General features: G+C 45.1%; 1 protein-coding gene across 1 annotated transcript in view; it reads right to left on the bottom strand.

Annotated features, from left to right (window-relative positions):
• hectd4 (HECT domain containing E3 ubiquitin protein ligase 4) overlaps window positions 1-16,140 on the bottom strand; it is a 36,450-nt gene extending 20,310 nt beyond the window's left edge. Inside the window, exons 1-26 of the mRNA XM_086207421.1 lie at window positions 15,465-16,140; window positions 10,828-11,381; window positions 9,195-9,284; window positions 8,977-9,104; window positions 7,569-7,677; window positions 6,836-6,974; window positions 6,457-6,627; window positions 6,172-6,364; window positions 5,899-6,060; window positions 5,468-5,581; window positions 5,245-5,385; window positions 4,918-5,153; window positions 4,675-4,817; window positions 4,492-4,562; window positions 4,298-4,403; window positions 4,062-4,182; window positions 3,847-3,975; window positions 3,358-3,482; window positions 2,535-2,688; window positions 2,337-2,440; window positions 1,909-2,107; window positions 1,687-1,806; window positions 1,508-1,612; window positions 1,254-1,417; window positions 894-1,139; window positions 321-513 (exon numbers count right to left, since the gene is read on the bottom strand). Coding sequence (XP_086063547.1) covers window positions 321-513; window positions 894-1,139; window positions 1,254-1,417; window positions 1,508-1,612; window positions 1,687-1,806; window positions 1,909-2,107; window positions 2,337-2,440; window positions 2,535-2,688; window positions 3,358-3,482; window positions 3,847-3,975; window positions 4,062-4,182; window positions 4,298-4,403; window positions 4,492-4,562; window positions 4,675-4,817; window positions 4,918-5,153; window positions 5,245-5,385; window positions 5,468-5,581; window positions 5,899-6,060; window positions 6,172-6,364; window positions 6,457-6,627; window positions 6,836-6,974; window positions 7,569-7,677; window positions 8,977-9,104; window positions 9,195-9,284; window positions 10,828-11,381; window positions 15,465-15,611 — 4,164 coding nt within the window. The 5' untranslated portion in view covers window positions 15,612-16,140. The remainder of the gene's footprint in view (window positions 1-320; window positions 514-893; window positions 1,140-1,253; window positions 1,418-1,507; window positions 1,613-1,686; window positions 1,807-1,908; window positions 2,108-2,336; window positions 2,441-2,534; window positions 2,689-3,357; window positions 3,483-3,846; window positions 3,976-4,061; window positions 4,183-4,297; window positions 4,404-4,491; window positions 4,563-4,674; window positions 4,818-4,917; window positions 5,154-5,244; window positions 5,386-5,467; window positions 5,582-5,898; window positions 6,061-6,171; window positions 6,365-6,456; window positions 6,628-6,835; window positions 6,975-7,568; window positions 7,678-8,976; window positions 9,105-9,194; window positions 9,285-10,827; window positions 11,382-15,464) is intronic.
• Window positions 16,141-20,542: the final 4,402 nt, after the last annotated feature.

The following is a 20,542-nucleotide window of genomic DNA, read 5'->3' as shown; positions in this document are numbered from 1 at the left end:
TTAAATTAGGGTCTGTAATAAACTGCTATCTTTGCTACAATTTACTGTAACCGGACAACCACCAGGATTTTACACACTTGATGCAATTTGTCTGATGAATTCTTGGACTAGAAAATTGAGATATCACCTATGAGGTTTAAAAAACTCAGCATCACAACACAGTGTGTGTGTGTGTGTGTGTGTGTGTGTACATTTGTGCGTGCGCATGTGTGTGAAGTTACTGTTTGAGAGAAGAGAGTGAATATGTGTTGCTGGTCTGGGTGGCATAAACACTGTTGATTGACAGGCACACAGGTGTGTTTACTGTCCCGTCAGCTCACCTGCAGCTGACGCTCCATAGCGTTAATCTTCTTGAATGTTTCAGCCATGATCTTGCAGACCAGATCATACTCCTCTGTGTGATCCTCTCTGTACTGGTAGTTGACAAGTGACTGGAGAGCGTCAACCAGGCTTAGATGTTTGATGACACACGACACGATGACCTCCTCCATGACATCTGGCCTGATCACCTCCCTTAGAGAAAAACAGGCGAGTGTCATGACTGTAATTTTAACAAAATGGCAACAACACTGTCGGTTTATAGAAGGTTTGCACTGACATAACATTTTCATGAAAGATGTTCCCTTACCACCCACACACACAAGCACACAGTGTGGTTCCAACACTGAGAGGAAACAAATACAGTATATACATGCAAACAGCCCAAGGGTCTGTGGGGCCAATATACTGCTTCAAATGTATCAGCATTATCACAGATACTATGACTTCAAAGTAGTATGATGATGGTTTCTGAATAAAAAAGCACTTGAGAACACTGAGCTCTTAATGCTGCTTCACCCCTCCTGAGCTTCATCATGCATACCCGCTACACTGTGACAACACAACCCGCTTACTTGATGCTGGGACGGAACTGCGGTCGAGCTCTTCCAGACACTTCTCGTAGCCGTCCCATGATGCCAGGAGGGAGGCGTATTCGAGGCAAGTCGAAGTAGGTGCCTGGCATAAAGCCCGGGGGTGGAATGAGGACATCGGAGGGGTAAGTGAACTCCCGGTCCTCCTCGATGGTCAGCGGCAGTGGTGAGGGGCTCGGTGTGAGAGCAGGAGAGATTGCACCGTTTGCTTCCACCTGCCACTGACACCTGAACAATAGAAAAGTTTGTCACTGATCAGCATTCTGATTTCATCCCCTTTCACCTTTAACATACTGATGAAACAGTATAGCAAGCAGTGCGTGGGAGTTAGAGTTTTATCACCTTTGCAGCAGCTTTGAACAGAGTAAATCATGGCAGGTGTCCTCCTCTCTGGTTACCTCTGGCCCATTATACAGTATGCGGAGCATAGAGCAAGCCAGCACCGACAGGCCGAGGGCCAGGTCTGCCAGGAAGGGGAGGCCCCCAGAGACATCCTCAGAGGACTCCTGAAAACAAAACGTCTTAAGTATCAGCGGTTCTTCTAAACTACTTTTATTAATAAATGTACAGATGTTTGGAACATGCCAATGTTTCACCTGAGCTCTGACAGTGCAAGAGAACCCCCACATGGCTTTATCAGGGGTGTTGTGCTCACGTCCACTTCTCATCTCAAAGGAAAACGTCACAGTGTCCCCTTCAACCTAAAGCGTGACAATAATAGAAATGTAGCTCTCCAAGACAGGGCAGGACCATTGTTTGTGTTATTCCATTGTACCTTGACGAGGTCTTTGGGCCATCCTGTCCCCAAAACACTGCGGCTGCCATATCCCAGAGTGTTTCCTCCATATTCTGTTACTTTACGACTGTTGGTGTTGGGACCAGCATAGATAACCAACTAAAACAACAGAGAGTAAGGTCAGAGTTGCACAAAAAAGCAAACTACAGATACAAAAACACAATGATCCATTTAAGCAGAGAAGAACCATGATCTCACTACCTTGTCATAGTCGTACTGTGAGGAGCAGCGGGAATCAAAGCGAAGGTACAAACAGCGTGCGCCTGGAATGTGTACGGTCTCCTTGAACTTATAGTTGTCTCGCACCGGATGCACCGTCTCAACTGTCTTCCCAGCAGCCCATGGGGCAGGAATCTTCAATCCAGTCAAGAAGCCCGGTTCCTCACGTTCATCAAGAATTCTAGAATACAAAGAAATCACAACTGATTGTTGAAAACTGAGCTTAGAGCAGACAGAAGGGCTCTCACCGAGTCGCCTAACCGCCTTCTAAAAATCCTACAGAAACAGATGTTTCTTATTAACGTGCATGAAATATTCAGAAAGAGCTCCAATAAAAAAAAAAAAAAAAATCAGACGCAATAAACATGAGCATTAATCATTCATTATTTGGCTGGACTCCAGAAACGTACTTGTCATCAGCAGCACACGCCTTCGCCCCCTGCCCCAGAGAGCCACCCACAGGTGGAGGGTCCTCAGTAAAAAGTGAAGACTGAGTCTTTAGCAACAGGGCAGTCTGGAAAACAGCATGGAGTGACATGAATTTATAATACTCATAAAGACTGTTGTTTATTTATCTAAAATAATGTGTATTGCTGTCAGACTCCAACCTGGCTGGTGTAGAGGACCAGCTGGACCAGCTGAGGCATGAGGGCGTCAGCCAGAGTGAGGGTCTGCAGGTTGGGATGCATTAGAGAGGTCAGCAACACTGGCAGCAAGTGCCCCAGCATGGTTGCCTTGGTTATCTGCTCCAGACCTTTCAACCTGCAGTTAACAAGAACAGATGATGCATCTTGGGCAGGAAAATGAGTCATTAGGAGTGTGCAATATTATCCAGGTTTACTACAATCTTGTTTGACTGCATTAACGCACGCCTGGTTTTATTTTCTCCATTCCATTTCCATCCATTTTCTTTCGCTTATTCCTGTTAAGGGTGGCGGGGGGTGGAGCCTATCCCAGCAGCCTTCAGATGAGAGGCGGAGTTCACCCTGGACGGGTCACCAGTCCATGGCAGGGCCAACACATAGAGACAGACAACCATTGGCTCTCCCAGTCACGCCTACGGTCAATTTAGAGTCTGGATTAACCTGGTCCCCTCTTAATGTCTTTGGACTGTGGGAGGAAGCTGGAGTACCAGAGAGAACCCAGCAGGAACAGGGAGAACATGGAGACTCACCCAGAAAGACCCCGTGCCCGAGCCGGGACTTGAACCCGGAACTGTGTGGGGCGACAGTGCTGACCACGGCACCAGTTAAATTTTCTCTCAAATGCATTTTCAAGGTGATAAAGCTAACAACAGATAGACTTGGTTATGCAGCATGCTGTCATAAAATACTGTAACGGGCTGGTAGATGCCAAGCACCACTGTGTGTGGGAGAATAAAAGCCCATTGTCCTGCTCCGTAAATGAGTTGAAGTGGAGGGAAAAGCTCACCTGGTTTCCCTGTCAAGGATGTCGCTGTTAATCAGTGCTGTGGTCACCTGCTGCAGGGTCTCCAGCACCTCATCACATCCCACCAGGATCTTTGTTGCTAAGGACAAGATGCTGCTCTGCAGCTCCTGAGAACAACACACAGAATAGGCCCACACTTCGGTAACTCTGCTTCCAAGATTGTCACCGGGTGTATTGCTCTCATGCAGTAGTGCCTTGTTTTTATTTCATTTCTACAGATAAACACACCCATCGAAAAGCACAACCCAAACTGTTTTATTTTTCAGACTTTTACCAGTAACCATTAATTACAACATTTTGAAACAACACATACTTAATACATCATAGCAATTAAACTGCAATGAGAGTAAATTAACATGCAGCGCAATGACAAAATATCCATCTTCTGTTACTCCATTGTGTGCGTTCATCCCTCACTGGCAGAACGACTTCACGAGGACGGAGGAAGGGGTATTTAAAGGGGATGTTTACCTGTACCTTCATTGTTTCCCCTTGTAGGGAGCTGTCACTGTCATCATTATCATCTGGACGGATAAGGATGGTGTTACTGAGGAGGTGGTTCTGAACAGCCATGAGGTAGCGCAAGCAAGGTGAGACCACCTACAAGAAGGGAAAGCCATCTCACATTGGTAAGTGGGATCTGACACTCTGTGCGATCTTGGTCAGCACACAATTTCTACGCATACTGGCACAGTGGAGAGCAGCTTCTGGAAGTCGTCTCGAGCGACAGTCTGACATTTGGTAATGAGAAGGCAGGATTCCCGAACTACAGTCTTGAGGATACAGTGCAGCAGCTCATCACTCAGCCTGCACAAGAGAAAGATTTTTATCATCTTTAACAGCTGGAGAATTACGCAGACCAAACTTTACTAAGCAAGACCAAACACTGTTCAAGGCTATTCTAAATGATATTGCCATCCACCTGTAGTGGTCATCTTCTTCACTTCCAAATCTATTCTTCTGCAGCTGGTCTGCCAGGTTGGTCAGAATCACGTCACGAAGTTGAGACAGACCGCTGTTCCTTTCACCTGAATATCACATGAATCATATCAAATATATGCTGGAAAATCTGCAGAAGCACCAGTTGAATTCAAATCAGTGTTTTTTAGCCATCACCTTCAGTTAGAACTAGTTTCAGCAATTTGTTGAGTTCAGCCTCGCCCTGGTACAAAGTATTCAGGCCTGAGCTACAGAGACAGAGAAGGAAAAGATGACCAACCTCAAGAAAACTCTTCTCTTATTAGTTATTTCAGTAGATACACTGAAATATGATAGGAATTCCATGTCACACTAACTTACCTGATGGCCAGGCACACCTCTCTCTGTATCTCTGCTCCTATCTGATCCACTGGAGCCATGAGCAGCTGCCACAAGAGCAGGCCTGACCTTCGCACGCTCTCCTTGTTCTGCTCCGACTGAGGATTGAAAAACCTAAAAACAACCTGGAGGAGAAAGAAAACCAAAAAGGAATTGTAAAAAAAATAAGAAAAAAAATAGGACATTCTTTTGTTAAATTTGTCAGCAGCTGCACCTGAAACTAACCTGGAACACTACTAAAATACAGCGGATGATGCAGGTGTCTCCATTGACCATGGCCTTCTCCATTATATCACAGATGCTGCTGAAGTGACGAGCCTCGATGGGATGTTGTTTGCCCAGTAAGGCGCCCAGAGGCAGGCTGTTGCTGCTGGCTGCCAGCAGGTTGAGCTGGTGGATACACATAGCACCTACGTGATGAAGCAGCTGGTTGATCACCTCGCTCGTGGCCACAGTTTCCTCTGTGAAAGGAGACGGGCAAACATTCAAACATGACCAAATATCTGACCGCATACAAAGAGCACTTGGTGTGGCCAGGGAAGGTTTTTTTACCTTTGGGTTCCTTGATGACATGGCTCACGCCGAGCCGATAGCACACATGATGAAAGGCTTGGTTGCCAGGGTTGCACCACTGATCGATGTAGTCACTGGAGCAGGTCCAGATCAAGTTGTTCAGTGCATCATAACACGCTCCTAAAAGCCACAGAAATAAATGCCAGTTAGCTGGGCAGCACTTCTGCTGTAAGTTCAACATTTATCTGTCCACTGTGCTCACCTAACCCTGCCACCTGGGCTCCCCGGCCCAGAGAGCTGCCAGGTGCGTCGATGAGGTCAGCGCGGCTGCTGAACTGGCCATCAGCCAGGTTAAAGACCAGACTGGAGGCTAATACTGAAATAACAACAATGTCATGAATAAATTACAATATAGAACAAACTATGGAGGCTCTTTCTGTTTTAACGGACAGAGGTTTAAATTAGGGTCTCTTAGAAATTGCCATCTTCGCTACAATTAACTGTAACTGGATAATCACCAGGTTCTCACACACTTGATGCAATTTTTCTGATGAATTCTTGGAGTAGAAAATTGAGAAATCACCAATTAGGTCTAAAAAACTCAGCATCACAACACCGTGGGTGAGAGTGTGAACGCGCGTGTGTGTGTGTGCGCGCGCGTGTGCGTGATCATGCACACACACATGATCTTACTTTTAAGCGAGGACAGGCTGCTGGTACCTCCAAACAGAGAGCGTGTAGCAGAACTCCCTGACACACCCGGAGGGGAGACCAGCATCACTAGATATGTTCCACACACGTACATGGGGGTCTTTCTCAGGGTCTTCAGGGGGAGTCCACAGCTGGTGTTGACCGCTATGAAAAATTGTAAGGGAAATATATCAGTACGGATTATTTTATAACAAGAGAATCCAGATTAAATTTAAGATGGATGAGTAAAAGATTTGAGTTTTCCTGATGAATCACCTGACTGTTCCTCTTTGACAGTGTTGGTGATTGCAGAGCCTGTGAGAGCAGCCAAAGTGGCAGAGTGAGAGGCTCGGAAGCGTGACATTCGACTCAAGAGAAGCTCATTCAAGCACTTGGAAGACTCGCCCTCCTTGCGAGTAAGAATCACTCTCTCCTGCAAGATGTCTGCGACGCACAACCCTGTCTGTGTCTGCAACATGGACAAGAGGACAACCAAACACACACATGAATGAGCTGAATCCCAGTGACGCTACTGTACACTGATGGGTGTGTGATACTCACAGACACGTGAAACACATCCATGAAGACAGAGTGGCCTTTCTGTGTCTTCTCATTCAGACTGGCTGGGGACCAGACCCAATACAAGTAGGTTCCGTCGGAGCAGAGGTGCAGTGTGGTCATGGTGCTGCCCACGGGGAAGTGATGGGCTGGCATGGGAACAATCTGGCACACCTAGAAAGATCGTAGCTAACGTTAGCTTAGCCTATGCTGCACTGGTCATCTTCAACAGAATTTAAAGGAGCCACAAGCAGCCTGAAAATGACTTCTATGTAACTCCTGTGTTAACACAAGTTCTTGTACGCACGCCCACACTATTCCCAAAACCTGCATTCTGAACAGGGAATGTTTGATAAAGAAAAGTGGACTGATGGGACATTACCTGGAGGGTGAAGGGGTCAATGACCTGGCACAGCTGATGAGGCTTGGCATCAAAGGCGGAAGGACGGTGGAGGAGGCGACCACTGCTGAACACCACCCAGCCGGGCTCCAACTCTTCATTCCGGCAGTAAACAAAACCCCTGAAACCGTAGGTACTTCGTTCTTTATTCTGTTAACATTTCCAATTACACAGTTTTTCATGTTCGAGATCCAGCTGAAGAATTACTAGGAGTTCCGCTCACTGCTGTCGGTCATTTAAAGCACATCCAAATCAAATCTATTTTCCAAGCCAAATACAATCAGGAAACAGAACCACTTCTCTATTACAATCATCAAACTCACAGGCCTAAATCTGGTACATGGATCTTCTCAGGAAGCAATTCTACAAGTGGAGAAGATGAACTTTGAACTCTCTCAATTCTCAAAAACACAGTGAGGAATGAAGCTGCCAACAGCTGCCAAATTGGATAATCTGCCACCACAGTGTGGCGTTATTGCACAGATACACAGTGTCCTTTGTCTGCCTTAAAATCAAATCACTCAAAGACATTTATGCTGGATACTAGTGTACGCTGCAGATATGGTTTGAGAAAGTTGAGGAAATGGCGTAGTCACACTGTTGCCTTGGGATGAGTCAGTGATAAGAGATATTTTTAGTGTTTCACTCCCTTTCTGTCTTGCTCTTCTGAATGCTGCAGATAGAGAAAGGCAAGCTGGAGGGAGTGTCGTATTACCTCAGTGTCCCATGTAAGCCAGAGCCCAGCTTGCTGAGTCCCCTCCCGGAGGAGTTGGTGGTGTATAGATAGAGCCCATCGGTGGCTAGACAGCGTCCCAGGTCAGTGTCTGTAACACATGGGCAAATTCCAGGAGGGGAATGACAGACACGATCAAAAACAGGGAGGTATCAACAGGCAAAACTGGATGAGAAATTTGGGAAGCTAAACGAGGAGTTTGTTTAGCTTGTTTGAGTTTTCAATTTTAGCGTAGTACTGTCCTCTGAGATCAGGCAAAGACTCAGTACTTACAGCAGCTTGTGTCAAGTTTGTCCTCAAATATACACATCCAAAATTACTCTATTGATAAATCCGCCCATACAACTTCATTGCTCTATGGACCCGCTAATCAATAAGTGAGTCATCTCTGTCCTCTGCTTTACACCCTGAGCCTCTCGCAGTCATGTACTCATCAACATCAGCCCGAACGTCTTCACAGGATATAAATATGTGCAAAGCAGTGCTCCCAAAGGTAACACAGGATGCAGATATTGCTGATTTAGCATTTTAGAAAGAAAATGCAATAATAAAGTGTGCCAACAAATTAATCCCCTGATTTTTTCCCCAATTTCAGTTAGAAAGAGAACATGAAAGCAGCAGCACGCAAAAACAGATGTAGTTAAAATAAATGAATGAAAACCTTTATTGCCCCAGAGGGAATCTGATTTGCACAACGAGGATCCTTATCAGAAAGTCACAATAAACATTAAATTATGGACATTAAAATGTCCCATCATTTTGTAGTCGTGCAGATGACACTGAAGAACATTTGTTTTTGTCCAAATCTATCCATCCATTTTCTACTGCTTATGTGTCCTTGCTTATTTGTCCAAATTACATTTGGGAATAACTGGTATGAATGGATGAGATCTGAGGATGTGCTTCCAGTGCATTAATGTGAAATATGGATCTTTATATGCGAGAGAAAGACCAGAATTCCTGTGATGAGTCTGATGTGTGAATCCCAACCATTTGTTACTTCTAAAGAACAAGAATAACATATAACTCCTTAGTCTTTGTGACACAGTAAGAGTACATGAAGGAAATCAACCCCCGACAGAAACTGGTTTTATATTTTTTTGTTTCTTTTCTTCTTCCTTCTTTCTACTATTTCTTGATTCACTTTTTGTGGCAGTTTATTATATCATTATTTATGTTTTGTAACTGTTGATTGTATGTAGGATGCAGAGCTGTTAACATTTTGTGAACCTGCTGGTGACAAACCTTTGATATTTGAATAATCTGTTTATTGAGTATTACAGTTATTCCCAGAAGTACAGACAAAGTGAATTATAAACAGTATACTAGAAAAGTGAATAACTAAAGTCAATAGTCAATTCTATGACAATATATTTGACAGACTTCTTACCTTTAGTCTCCGCTCCCCCGGCAGAGTTGTCAGGTGTGGGGAGCATGTCCTCAAACCCCCAGGACACACTATGTTTCCCCCCCAAGAGGCAGGATGAGGAGCCTGGGCCTCCCTCCAAGAGTAAAAGCCTGAGGCAGGAGCGATACGTGGCGGTTACACATCTACAAGGTCAAAATAATGACGATGACCTAGCAGGCGCACCAAAGTTGCTCCCTGACCTGTACAGGACATCTGAGACAGGAAGCTGGCCCAGGTCAGACTGTTTCTGCAGCAGGTGCACCGTGTGGATGAAGGTCTTCAGAGATCCTCTGGAAACAGTTTGGCAGGTTATTCACAAGGCCACAGCAGGGAAGCACATTGCTAAGCCTGTACGGTAAGTGGAATAATGTCTAGCTTGAGTTATGGAGGCGAGTCGATTGTAGCATGCCTGCGTGGAGTTACGATGCAATGCTGTTAATTTAAATGAAAAGGCTCTTTTCCATTCGAACGAGACAAAAACCATTATTTTCCACTGCGACTGTCTGTGAGGTGTCATGGGCAGCCTACTTAAATTGGTGCAATGGTCATTAAGTGCCTTGCCTCATCTGAGGCAGTTCTATATTCACGCTGAAGATTATGCACCGAGAAGAAACTGGAAGCACAGATAACAACATGATGCCACAGTGACTACAGCGATGACCTCATTTTAAACAAACCAGTGATGAGTCAGGCTGTGTCCACCTCATCATCTTAACACCTTTTCAATAGCTTGAATCAAAGCAGAGAGCGAGCGTCTCTGCCTACAAACCCAGGGCGTCACGTGTTTACTAACCATCCCATCAGAGGTGAGGGGGAGAAGGGCTGATTGCTCTTTAATCAGCACCCACAATCTTTGAAAAGGCACCAGGGCTGGATGGTTCCCCACAACAAAGAGCTCTCAGTCGCAGCAGAGGCTGAACAAAGAGCGGAGAGTTCTGGCTTTGACAAGTCAAGATCAGTTGTCACCAGCAGAAGCCAGAGGTCAGCCTGAACACGCAAAAACCCTCCTGGACTCTTCTTCTGTGGGGGAGGTAACAAACCTAGACCCCGGGTTTTAAATTCACAAGCATCCTTTCTTTTGTCATGTATTACAGGAAAATCCCTTTCATGTAAGCGCGTTTCTGTCTCCCATGATCCCTTGCTGTATCTTCATACATTTCACCGGCTTTATGGCTCACGCTTATGTGAGATTCAGACGAAGAGCATCTGGCCTCCTCAGCAGGAGAAGCCAGCTCAGGCTACACTGAGCTCCTCTGGTGAAGGCTGGGGTAAGGTACCTCGGAGACTACATCAGGGTACATCAGCGTACTTTACAGTACTTCAGACTACTTCAGAGTGTGATTATACTGTGATTTTCCCATAAATGTCAGAATATATACTGTAGTTAACCCTCTGTTGCAAGTCTTTTGTTTCAGAATGCAAATATCTAAGTGAAACTGTGACAGGGAGTACAGTTCCAGCTTTGTTTACAGGAATAACCCTTATAAAGGTCATGCTACCCATGAAGCAACACCACTGAGCGTTTCAATGACCACATCATTTCCAGCAATGTTATTTCAACTGCTTTCACTTCTCAGTGAGTCTGTTGCTTATTAATAAACGAACAACAGGCCTGATGCACAGACTCCGGCTGCTCCAATAACCCTGAACAGAAAACTGATGGATGAAAAGGCCCTCTGCACACTCAAATCAACTCAAAAATCAACAAAACAATCCCAGGAAGAATGTGAAGGTGGGACAGCAGAGATGGAATGAGACGATTAAAAAAAAAAAAAAAAACTGACATTCTCCTGATATGTCTTTGAGTTTATTGGGTGAATGTCATGTCCTCACCTGGCACAGGCAAGTGCCACCAGTGCAGCAGCAGCATTCTCCCTCTGTCTGGGCGTGTGGAGGATCTGACCCTGTGTCTGCCCCTGCCTCTGGCCCGACTCCTGAACGCCGTCTTCCAGCCAGGAGCAGAGCAGCCCCTCCAGGCCATTCAGACAGTCGGCAGGCTCTTTGCTGAGGCTGAGCGGCTGACAGTCCCGGAGGCAGGCTAGCAGTACCTCTGCTGTGACGCCGCACAGTGCTGGGTCGCTACGAGTCTGCGACTGTAAAAGAGGGAAGACCAGCAGCAGGCCGACCCTGGAGGTGAAGGGCGCCTGCTCGGGTTGCTGGAGTAGACCTTGTCTCTTGAGCAAGGCCAGGGTCTCCTCATCAGCCCCTCCAGTCCCTTCACGCTCTTGCTGTTCCTCCAGTGCAAGCTGCCGCTGCGCCCCCCACAGGCCACGGAGAGCATTGAGTCGGTACTCCAGCAGGCGGGCATATGCATTGCTCTGATTACCACAGACAGCACGCAGACGCTCGGCCAGCTCTACCGGGTTCTTGGTCTCAAACGTTAAAATCTGGAATGAAAGACAGAGGGAGAGACAGAAAAGAAAACGTTATATCAGCAGCAGTTCAGACAACCGCAAAATAACGTTTTAAGATTTTCCATAATAAAAATGTTTTACACTTCTTCAAAAATAAAGGAAGAGCACATCTCAGAGTGTAGTTCTGTATATGGTGAGTTGCTGGTGAGGGATAGCAGGGTACATTTAAAATATCTTATCAGAAGTGAAGCGATGTGCTTCATGTGCACTTAGGCAACATTTCAGATATTGATTACACTCTGAAGCCCATGAATCACAGACATGGAAAAAACTATTATGCCATTTAGCAGGCACAGTCGGTATTGATTAAATTTCGGTAAATCTACTAATGTTACAGTAACACTCCTGAGTGGATGCTGGGCCTTCAGCACCTTGCTCTGCAAAACATGGCTGCAGGAGGATAAAAATAGTCCACATCTCAACATCGACAACAACAGAAGTGAATGACCCAGTCAGGCTTCTAGCTGGACGCAGAGATCTGTGGAGAATAAGAGTAGAACTCAGGAACCCTGACCACAAACCATCCAAGAAGCTGTTCTTCTACCAGTGACTGACAACCAGGACAGCAGGCTGGAGCAACTGTCTGGTTCATAGCAGACGCTCCTACTGGCTAGTCGGTTTGTGGGTCCCAGTTTTGGTTTTGGTTTGTTCAGAACTGAGAAGAAAAACCTCCTCAGCATGAGCAGAGATGAATAAAACATAGTCGCTGCTGTGTTTGCTGTCATTCACGGTCGCCATTACATCAGTGCCTGGACTCGTCTCCGTAGTTTCTCAGCTGATGAGCCATCTTTACACGTGTGTGTGTGTGAGTGTGTGTGTGTGTGCACACGGCACAATCAATGGAAACAAACAATCTGATAAAAAATTCCCTGTGAAACCAAAAAGATTTCAGTTCACACGCGTAATGAACTTTGGTAAACTTTCTGGGTTTTTTTCCAGCTCAGCATGACATCCTCACACAAGCAACTCCCTGTGTTCAGTAAGCTTTAATTACAGCGTTCACCTGATGACATCCACATACACGTCCCTACTTCCTTAGGTTCTCCTGGGGACATGAACCTCTGGATACGGTCACTATTCTTTGTGTTCAATCACAAAAAGCTCATATTCATTGAATGGAAAATAAAGAACAGGATCGTAAAACATGCCCAAATGTTTGTATCACCACGTTGTAGTGAGTTAGAACCACCAGGGCGATCACACGTAGGAGCCAGACATGGCCTGCAAGCACACCTCCATGGAACATTAAAGAATAATGCTCCGTTTACCTGAACATCCATGTTAAATAGCGTGAGCCCACACACCGTTGGTCAGGTGTGGGTAACTGTGATGTCACCACCGTTCTTACAGAGCAGTTTAAACAAGAAACTGATGCAGTCTTGTACACTGAATGTCTGGCAGAATGTGAGCGGTCAAATCCAAACTCGCTCATTCACAGTTATCAAAAACCCACCGGTGAGTCATCTGTCACAGCTCCTACAATAGCAACCTTAATATCAGCCCAAATAAACAGCTGATGGCGGCGAGTCAAAGCACAAAGCTGCGCGGCCATGTTGTGACACACCTTGAATGGGAGGTTGCTGGTGAGGACGGCACTCAATGAGCAGTGATAATGAATCAGAGAAAGGAAACACACTGCATTGTGACAATTAAATCCAGAAAGCAGCGTCTGTTGATGAGCACAAAAGCCTTACATCAGTTTCAGTGTACTGTCTGTGTAAAAGACTGGTGTGAACTGTGGAAAGCACCACACACACACACACACACACACACACACACACACACACACACACACACACACACACACACACACACACACTCTTGACCATCACAGAGCGATGAGCATGGATTTCAAGCTACACAATAAGCATTGTAGCAGCAGCCAGTCACAGTGTAAAGGTTAACAATAGTTTTACGGTTCTCTGTTGGCTGAATAAAAATACACTTTTAAAGGAATATACAGTACATGTACATGCAGGAGCAAAGACTGTGAAAGAAATGTGTTGCTGTTGCTGGTAGCTGAAGGGATTGGAAACACCATCGCATCAGCCGAAGGTTGTTGTGTTAGTCAGTGTGTCATTTAGCAATTAACCGGAGCCGTGAATGTTTATGACCTAAACACATCTCAGTTGCAGTGGGTTTCTGCTAATCACCATTACATAATGTTTACTACTTAATACATATACTAATATTGGCAAGTATAAGGAATTACTACCACTATGGTGGTTAGGTTTTCATCATTTGCTTGGTACTTTGCAGGTTTATCTTCATGCAACATCTAGTAGGCCGCTCGCCATGAGACCTGCTGGAGGGGTGAGGCCTGGTGGAGGGGTAAGCCATGAGCCGCGGACTACATGTGGGTCCAGTTCTAATCAAAGTTCAGATGGCGGATTTCTTTCCCCTCTTACTTTCATGTTTCCGTTGTGTTTATTCTGTTCAGCATGAGCGAACCCCTCTCATAGTGGTCACAACCTCCTCCTGACAACATTTCCTGAAAGCTGGTAGGCAGGTGTCCACCGGCTCCAGACGAAGGCAGCGTTTACTTCAAGATACAAAGAACGGTCTTGCCTATCAAGTGATGACGGACACTTGTCATTGGGCTCACACGCTCATGAAAACGTGCACAATTAAAAGATATACAACCTGCAAGATGGAGCATTATGTGACATCTCAATTCAGGTCTCATCAAACATGGCCTGATTGCTTACTGGAAAAAAAAAATCTGATAGATTAAGTAGTCATAATATATTTAGATCTGCATGACGTAGAAGAGTGGGCTCTTAAACTTATCGGAGCCCTTCTAGTGTTTCAAACAGGTTCATCATCTTTGTCAGCCCCTGCCTGATCAGCTCCGACCACACATTAGCCTGATGACGGCGGCTCCACAGGCTTAACTGCTGTAAACCTGCTCTAAAGGCTCTGGGGCTCATTAAAGCAGAGGACTGAGGTATCCAGAACGTTCATCTTCACCGTTAGCTGAATGTTGATATCCGCATCGGCGTAAAGCTTCCGTTATCTAAGAACACAGGACACGACGCCTTCAAAATAAAAGCCTGAACTCCAGCAGGATAGCATTTCATGCGGTTCACATGGCTTGGAACTGGCAGTAGCAATACTAATTAGGTTAAATGTGGACAATTTAAAGGGATGGTTCACATCATTATTTATTCCTAATGGTGATGGAAGGATGGGAGATTTTCTATTTTTTTTAAATCTACAAAGCCCTGCGTGAGTTTCACAGTAAAAGGCGTCAGAGTAACCTCCCAAACAACTGAAGTGAATGGCAGCCAATGCTCAACCTACAGATGTATGATTTTGAAAAACATTTAAATGAGGATATGAGGACTGATATTGTGACAGAATTTACAAAATTAGTTGGAATTTATCTTTTATTATTATTTTTTGTTGAAAACGTTTGAAAATGTTTCTGTCTGTCGTAGAGGATGTGTGGGTTGGACATGCCTGAGGCGCCACAATATCTGACTGAAAAGGTATTTTTACACACAAACAGCCTTTATATACTGCACCTTCCTGTGATTTGAAAATTGCAGCAGACTATGTGGCAGGTAGTTTGAAATAATTGTGCAGCTCTGATGAAAACATTTTTTAAAAAACTAAGTAGTTTTAGCTTTACTGCTTGCTATCAACATGGCATCTACAATTAGATCTTATTCAACCCATTATTAATATTAAATTGTGGTAGAAAGTGAATATATCATATATTTCACACATTTTATAACACTATGCCATTATATTACAACGTAAAATTTTAGTACCCACAATATTGCAGGTAGTCGGCTTCGTTTTACTTTGAAAAACCCAGCCGGAAGTCCCACGCTGATAGAAGCTAGTTTGATGGCGAGTAGATAACAACCAGGGAAGCGAAAGTTGCCAACGTTAGCGCTATCGTTATCACTGAGCAGGGTGTGTTGCTGCAGACAGTGAAAACACACTAAACCCTTGCAAAGGAAACATAACACAACCCTGTCACTGCTGCTGTTGTGTGCCGTGCAACTGCAGTGTTATGAACATCTGAGTGTGAGAGCCTTCACCCACCTCTTGCTCGGTGTCCCCCTGCTCCGACACACCGATCTCACTGGGTAGTTCCGCCAGATCCGTGACCCGAATTAGCCCGTCGTGGAGGAAAATGGTTTCCTCCTTCACCGAAAGCCACTGGGACGAATCCACAGCCCCGGAGCCCATCGCTCTCTCCTCCGACAGTGATGCCAAAGGGGTCGAACATTAAAAATTCAGTAACAGAGAGACAGTAACGCCCTAGCTAGGTTGCCAGAGAGCTATACAATAACCAGGTGCCGTTACCGATGCCGTCTGATTTGATGATTTCTGGCTGTGGGACTCGGGTGCAGGCTAACGGGCGGCAGCCATTCAATGAGCAGACATCGGTGTCAGCTCCGCTACACATAGCATGTCTGCTGTGGCCGTGCTAACAGTCGCTGCTAGCTGTCTGGCTGGGTTAGCAGGGAGCGGAGCTAACTCACCGAGCGGCGTCGTTAACGTTACTGTCCAGAGTGGGCGTGACACTCGCTCTAAATCCGTTATCGCGCCGCACCTTTTATCCCGTTGCTTTGTCAGGGTCGAGACCGCTTCGGCAATAAGGTGAATTCACAGCGAACCCCAGACTGCAGTCAGCTCCGCCACCGGCCCGGCCACTGTGTCAGTAGCTGGAGAAGATAACGAGAGTCCCAGCTGTCAGTGCGACGCCATGTTTCCAAGGCCATCTAGCTGCTCCCAGCATGCACCGCGGCCCAGAAGAAAAGCTGTCAAAAATTCATGAGTTCATCTTGGAGTCTATCAACAAAACTGATAAATAACGCGTGGACTGAGCATCAGTCGTGTATTTAATGAATCAGGTTATAAATCCTAAATTACAACCTGATTCGTGTACATGTACAAACTATACTTTAGTGTACACTTAACCTTGATGAACATGTCATGAAGTCACTGGTCAAAGAACTCATACACCAGTGACTTCATCTGGGGTTACTGGCACACAAAGTGTCATCCCTGACATGAGAATACAGTCCCTTCACATAAACAGGCTTCAACTTATATATATATATATATAAATTTTTAAACTTTTTTTTAAGCTTACCACCTGCTTAATTTAGTTTATGTCCACTATTAGCATGCAAAATAGCTTTGACTCTACCAGATCTTTAACAGAAGTATCTGGCACCAAGACGTTAACAGCAGATCGTTGGTGAGGGAGGCGGGCAGGGCCTCCTCTGATCAGCCTTGTTGGACCCAGGGAAGCTTGAGTGGACTGAGGTCCCGGGCGTTTGGAGGCCAAGTCAACACCTTGAACCCACTGTGCTCCTCAGACCATCCCTGAACTGTTTTTGCCGAGCGGCAGGAAACCTCATCCAGGGGAGAAAAGCCAGAGCCAGGAGGGAATACATGTCCATGACACGCAGCCTCATACCTGTGTGTTCTGAAACGTTTCTGTCAGAACCAGCGGTTTGTTCTACAGATGCTCTTCTGAGGGAATCAGACAACATGAGCTCGCCATCACTCCCCGCACGCATCAGTGAGCTGTGGACAACCATGCTTGACCATGTCACCCCCCATGACAGGTGCCATTATAATGAGATAATCAGTGTTATGAACCACATGGGTGGTCATAATGTCAAGGGTGGACTACAGTAGCAGATGCATTATTGAGCTTACAAATTAAAAATCCAGGTTAGTTTACATTAGAAAAAAATGTACCAAGATGCTGATGTGTATTTATTTCAGTCGCATTTCAACATTTACAGTATGGCCCTCAAACATGCTGATTCATGTTCGTTAAGCTGCGTAGCGTTGGTTCCTCTAGAAAACCACGGGAACGTTTCCAGTGATTTATCATCTTTGAAGAGATATGAGATGATACGATACTCACAAATCCATCCATCCATCCATTTTCTTCCACTTTTCCTGATTGAGGGGAGCGGGGGGTGGAGCCTATCCCAGCGCTTTCAGGCGAAAGAAGGGGATCACCCTGGACGGGTCACCAGTCCATCACAGGGCCAACACATAGAGACAGACAACCATTGGCTCTCCCAGCCACGCCTACGGTCAATTTAGAGTCTGGATTAACCTGGTCCCCTCTTGATGTTTTTGGACTGTGGAGGAAGTTGGAGTACCAGAGAGAACCCAGCAGGAACAGGGAGAACATGCAGACTCCCCCAGAAAGACCCAAAGCCTGAGCCGGGACTCAAACCCAGAACCTTCTTTCTGGGAGGCCACAGTGAGGACCACTGCACCACCGTGCCGCCCATCATGATACTATTAGAAATCAAAACAAACCATTTCAGTTCAACTGTCTTGTACTGCTGTACAAAGAGTTTCAGTCCATGAACTTTTCATTCATAGTGGTATTTACAGTGTTTGAGAGGTACAGAAAATGCCTGAAAACATAAATCCTATCAAATCAACCTATGGAGTACATAGCAGCTCATTCTATAATCATATGAGCTGTGCCGTGATATCAGCTTCTCTTTTCAGCCGAAGGCATCGCTTATACAGGCGGACAGGAATCCCTCGTTTTCTTGCGGTTCCTGGATTTCGTTCCCCAGAAGTGTCTTTCTGCTGAAGTGCTTGAAGTAGGTCAAAGGGTTTGGTGAAGCCTCCAGAGCAGCTGGGGGAGAAGAAAATATTTTAAAAGTCAAAAACAGAGGCCAGTCTAATAATCTGCGATAAAGGCAAGGTGTCAGATGGGAAGCTGCCCCTGCTGCACACCAAAGCTGTCTCACATGAACATGAATACATGAGTCAGAACCTTTTTCTGCCGTAGCATTTCTCCTTTGGCAGTGTAAAGCAGTACTGAGCCATGAAATCCATCAGGAGCGAAGAGAGAATCCCGGGTTGCTTAAAGATCTCAATTTGACCAGCCAGGCTGTAAAATAGACAGACAGACAAGACGGAGTCCTTTAGAACGTTACATACAGAACCAAATAAAAAACAAACCTGCAGGCAAGTGTGAGCAGGGTCCGAGCCCTGCACAGCTCCGAAGCTGGCGCTCAGCGGCCATGATGTCAGTCAGAGCCCCATTTAATGTCAACGGGAAAAATGAAGCCAAGATTCTCAACACTTCCTGTCGGGAATGCAGATACTCTGTGGTTCTGTACTGCTATACCATGCGCACATTTTTGTCCATCCAATTTGCACCGAATTTGCCACACGTATTCAATATTGCACCTGCGGTGATGGACAGATTCTCAGGTTAATCTGACCAACTATTGCGTAGATATACAACTCTTCATGTTCCCACTGCAGCGTACAGGAAGTCGTGTCATAGCTTTTACTGTTTTAAAGATATCCAAATCCCTCTGATACTTTTAATTCATGACTGTAGATCAAATATACAAAGTTTCACACGCATTGGACTCAGACCTGGAGGATTCTGAAAAAGTAGTATTGTGTCTATTTGCAAATTTGCAACAAAGTGCAGCAATTAATGTATCACCAGATTCAGGGAATACGGGATACAAGAATTGCAGTTGTGCAATGTTCCATGTTGGCGTTACGGCCAAAACCAGTTTACTTTCCAGCGGCACCTACAGATCTACTTTTTTCTATTTGGTTTGTGTCATCGGTGACCCTTTCTGCAACCCTCCTGTAAGTTTCATTGCCTTTGTTCAAATTTTGTTTCGGATATTAAACAATATTCTTTGCCACCGTTAGCAGAAATGGGCGTGGCCTGTCTCATGACATTCAGCTGACTCCAGCAAAGATGTGGATATAAAGTTTGAGATCGTTAGACAAGATGAGACCAAACATTTTGACCTTGATTCTAGCGCCATCTAGGAGTGACAATATGTGTTGGCTTTTTGTTTTGTTTTGTTTTTTGCATCTGAGATTCGTGCAGTGGTCTTTACTGGTCCTGAAAGTTTCACGTCAATAGGTTTAGGCTGTAGTATCATGTTTATAGATGTAATACTCCTATGATACTAACAACAACAACAACCATATCAATAATAATATTATTATGATTATTAATAATAATCATAATTACAATATGGTTCCCACCCCCCCCCCCACCCCCCGAGCTTGGACCCCCGATAAAAGAAATCTTCAACAAGTGCATCGTCTTTGTCAGCTTGGAGAGGCTCAGATGAAGAAGCTGCCTGTGGGGACCTGCTCTCCTCCTTCCTTCTTTTTAAAGGTTGCAGTTGAGAAATAAGGAGGCGATGAACATCATAATCAATGATATGGGACGGTAAACTGAAATCAGAGATGCTTGCATGTGTTTTCTTGCGAATCCAAGTCACGAGTCCAAAGCAAGATTAAAGTCCAAGGCAAGTCTCAAGTCTCCCACTCGTTTTTTCTCCGTGTCTCCATATTTAGTGGTTATTCCCCGTCTCTGCCTGCTACCACTCTTCAATGGAAGACACGGGTTAATGGGTCATAACAGGAAAAGCTTAGGATTATTAGCAAAGGCTCTATTCCACAGAGCCTCTGGAAGTAGTCAGCTGACACGTGTCCATTGCACAGGTTATTTTGCATTGTTATGGTTTGCAAAAATGTCTCGTAAGTGCAACCAGACAACAACCAATAAAATCTGGATGTCTGAAGGACAATCCTGTCCTTGTGTAATGTGATGTCATTGTTTTGGGAAATGTGCCCTCAGATTTATCACCACCTTGTGTTCTCTCTCCACCATCGAAGAAAAAGGGCTGCTCTACTGAAGATGGCGCCAAAACAATAATCGCCACAACATCCTTCTTTTAATTAAAAAACGCTCCCTCGTGCTCCGCCTGCATCATGACTTCTCATTTTCCATCTGAGTTGCCCTGGTTACCTCATCTCACTGCGACCTGCAGCCTGGAGTGCAAAACACACACTCATTATAGATTGTCTGGGTAAGAGCTTTTGGATTTGTCTGATTTATAAGGCTTCAGAGGACCATATGAAGTAATACTGATTTCAGCAGCTAGAATAAATAACGCTACAAAAACAATTCCCAAGTTAAGAACTTGTCGACATTTCTTTTCATGAACTGGCTCTGTCAGAGATTTTTAATACCTGCTTTTGCAGTTGAGATCTCTCCAAGTCGGTAGTATAAGGAATCCAATGTGGAAGGGACTAAATTAGAAATCAGTAATCCAGAGTATAACATAAACTAAAAGAAA

The sequence above is a fragment of the Aulostomus chinensis genome, chromosome 6 (assembly GCF_037954235.1).
Source record: "Aulostomus chinensis isolate RoL2024-O1b breed Wild chromosome 6, RoL_Achi_v1.0, whole genome shotgun sequence".
NCBI lineage: Eukaryota > Metazoa > Chordata > Actinopteri > Syngnathiformes > Aulostomidae > Aulostomus > Aulostomus chinensis.
The sequence above is the reverse complement of the archived record's forward strand: the minus strand, read 5'-3'. Positions and strand labels throughout refer to the sequence as shown.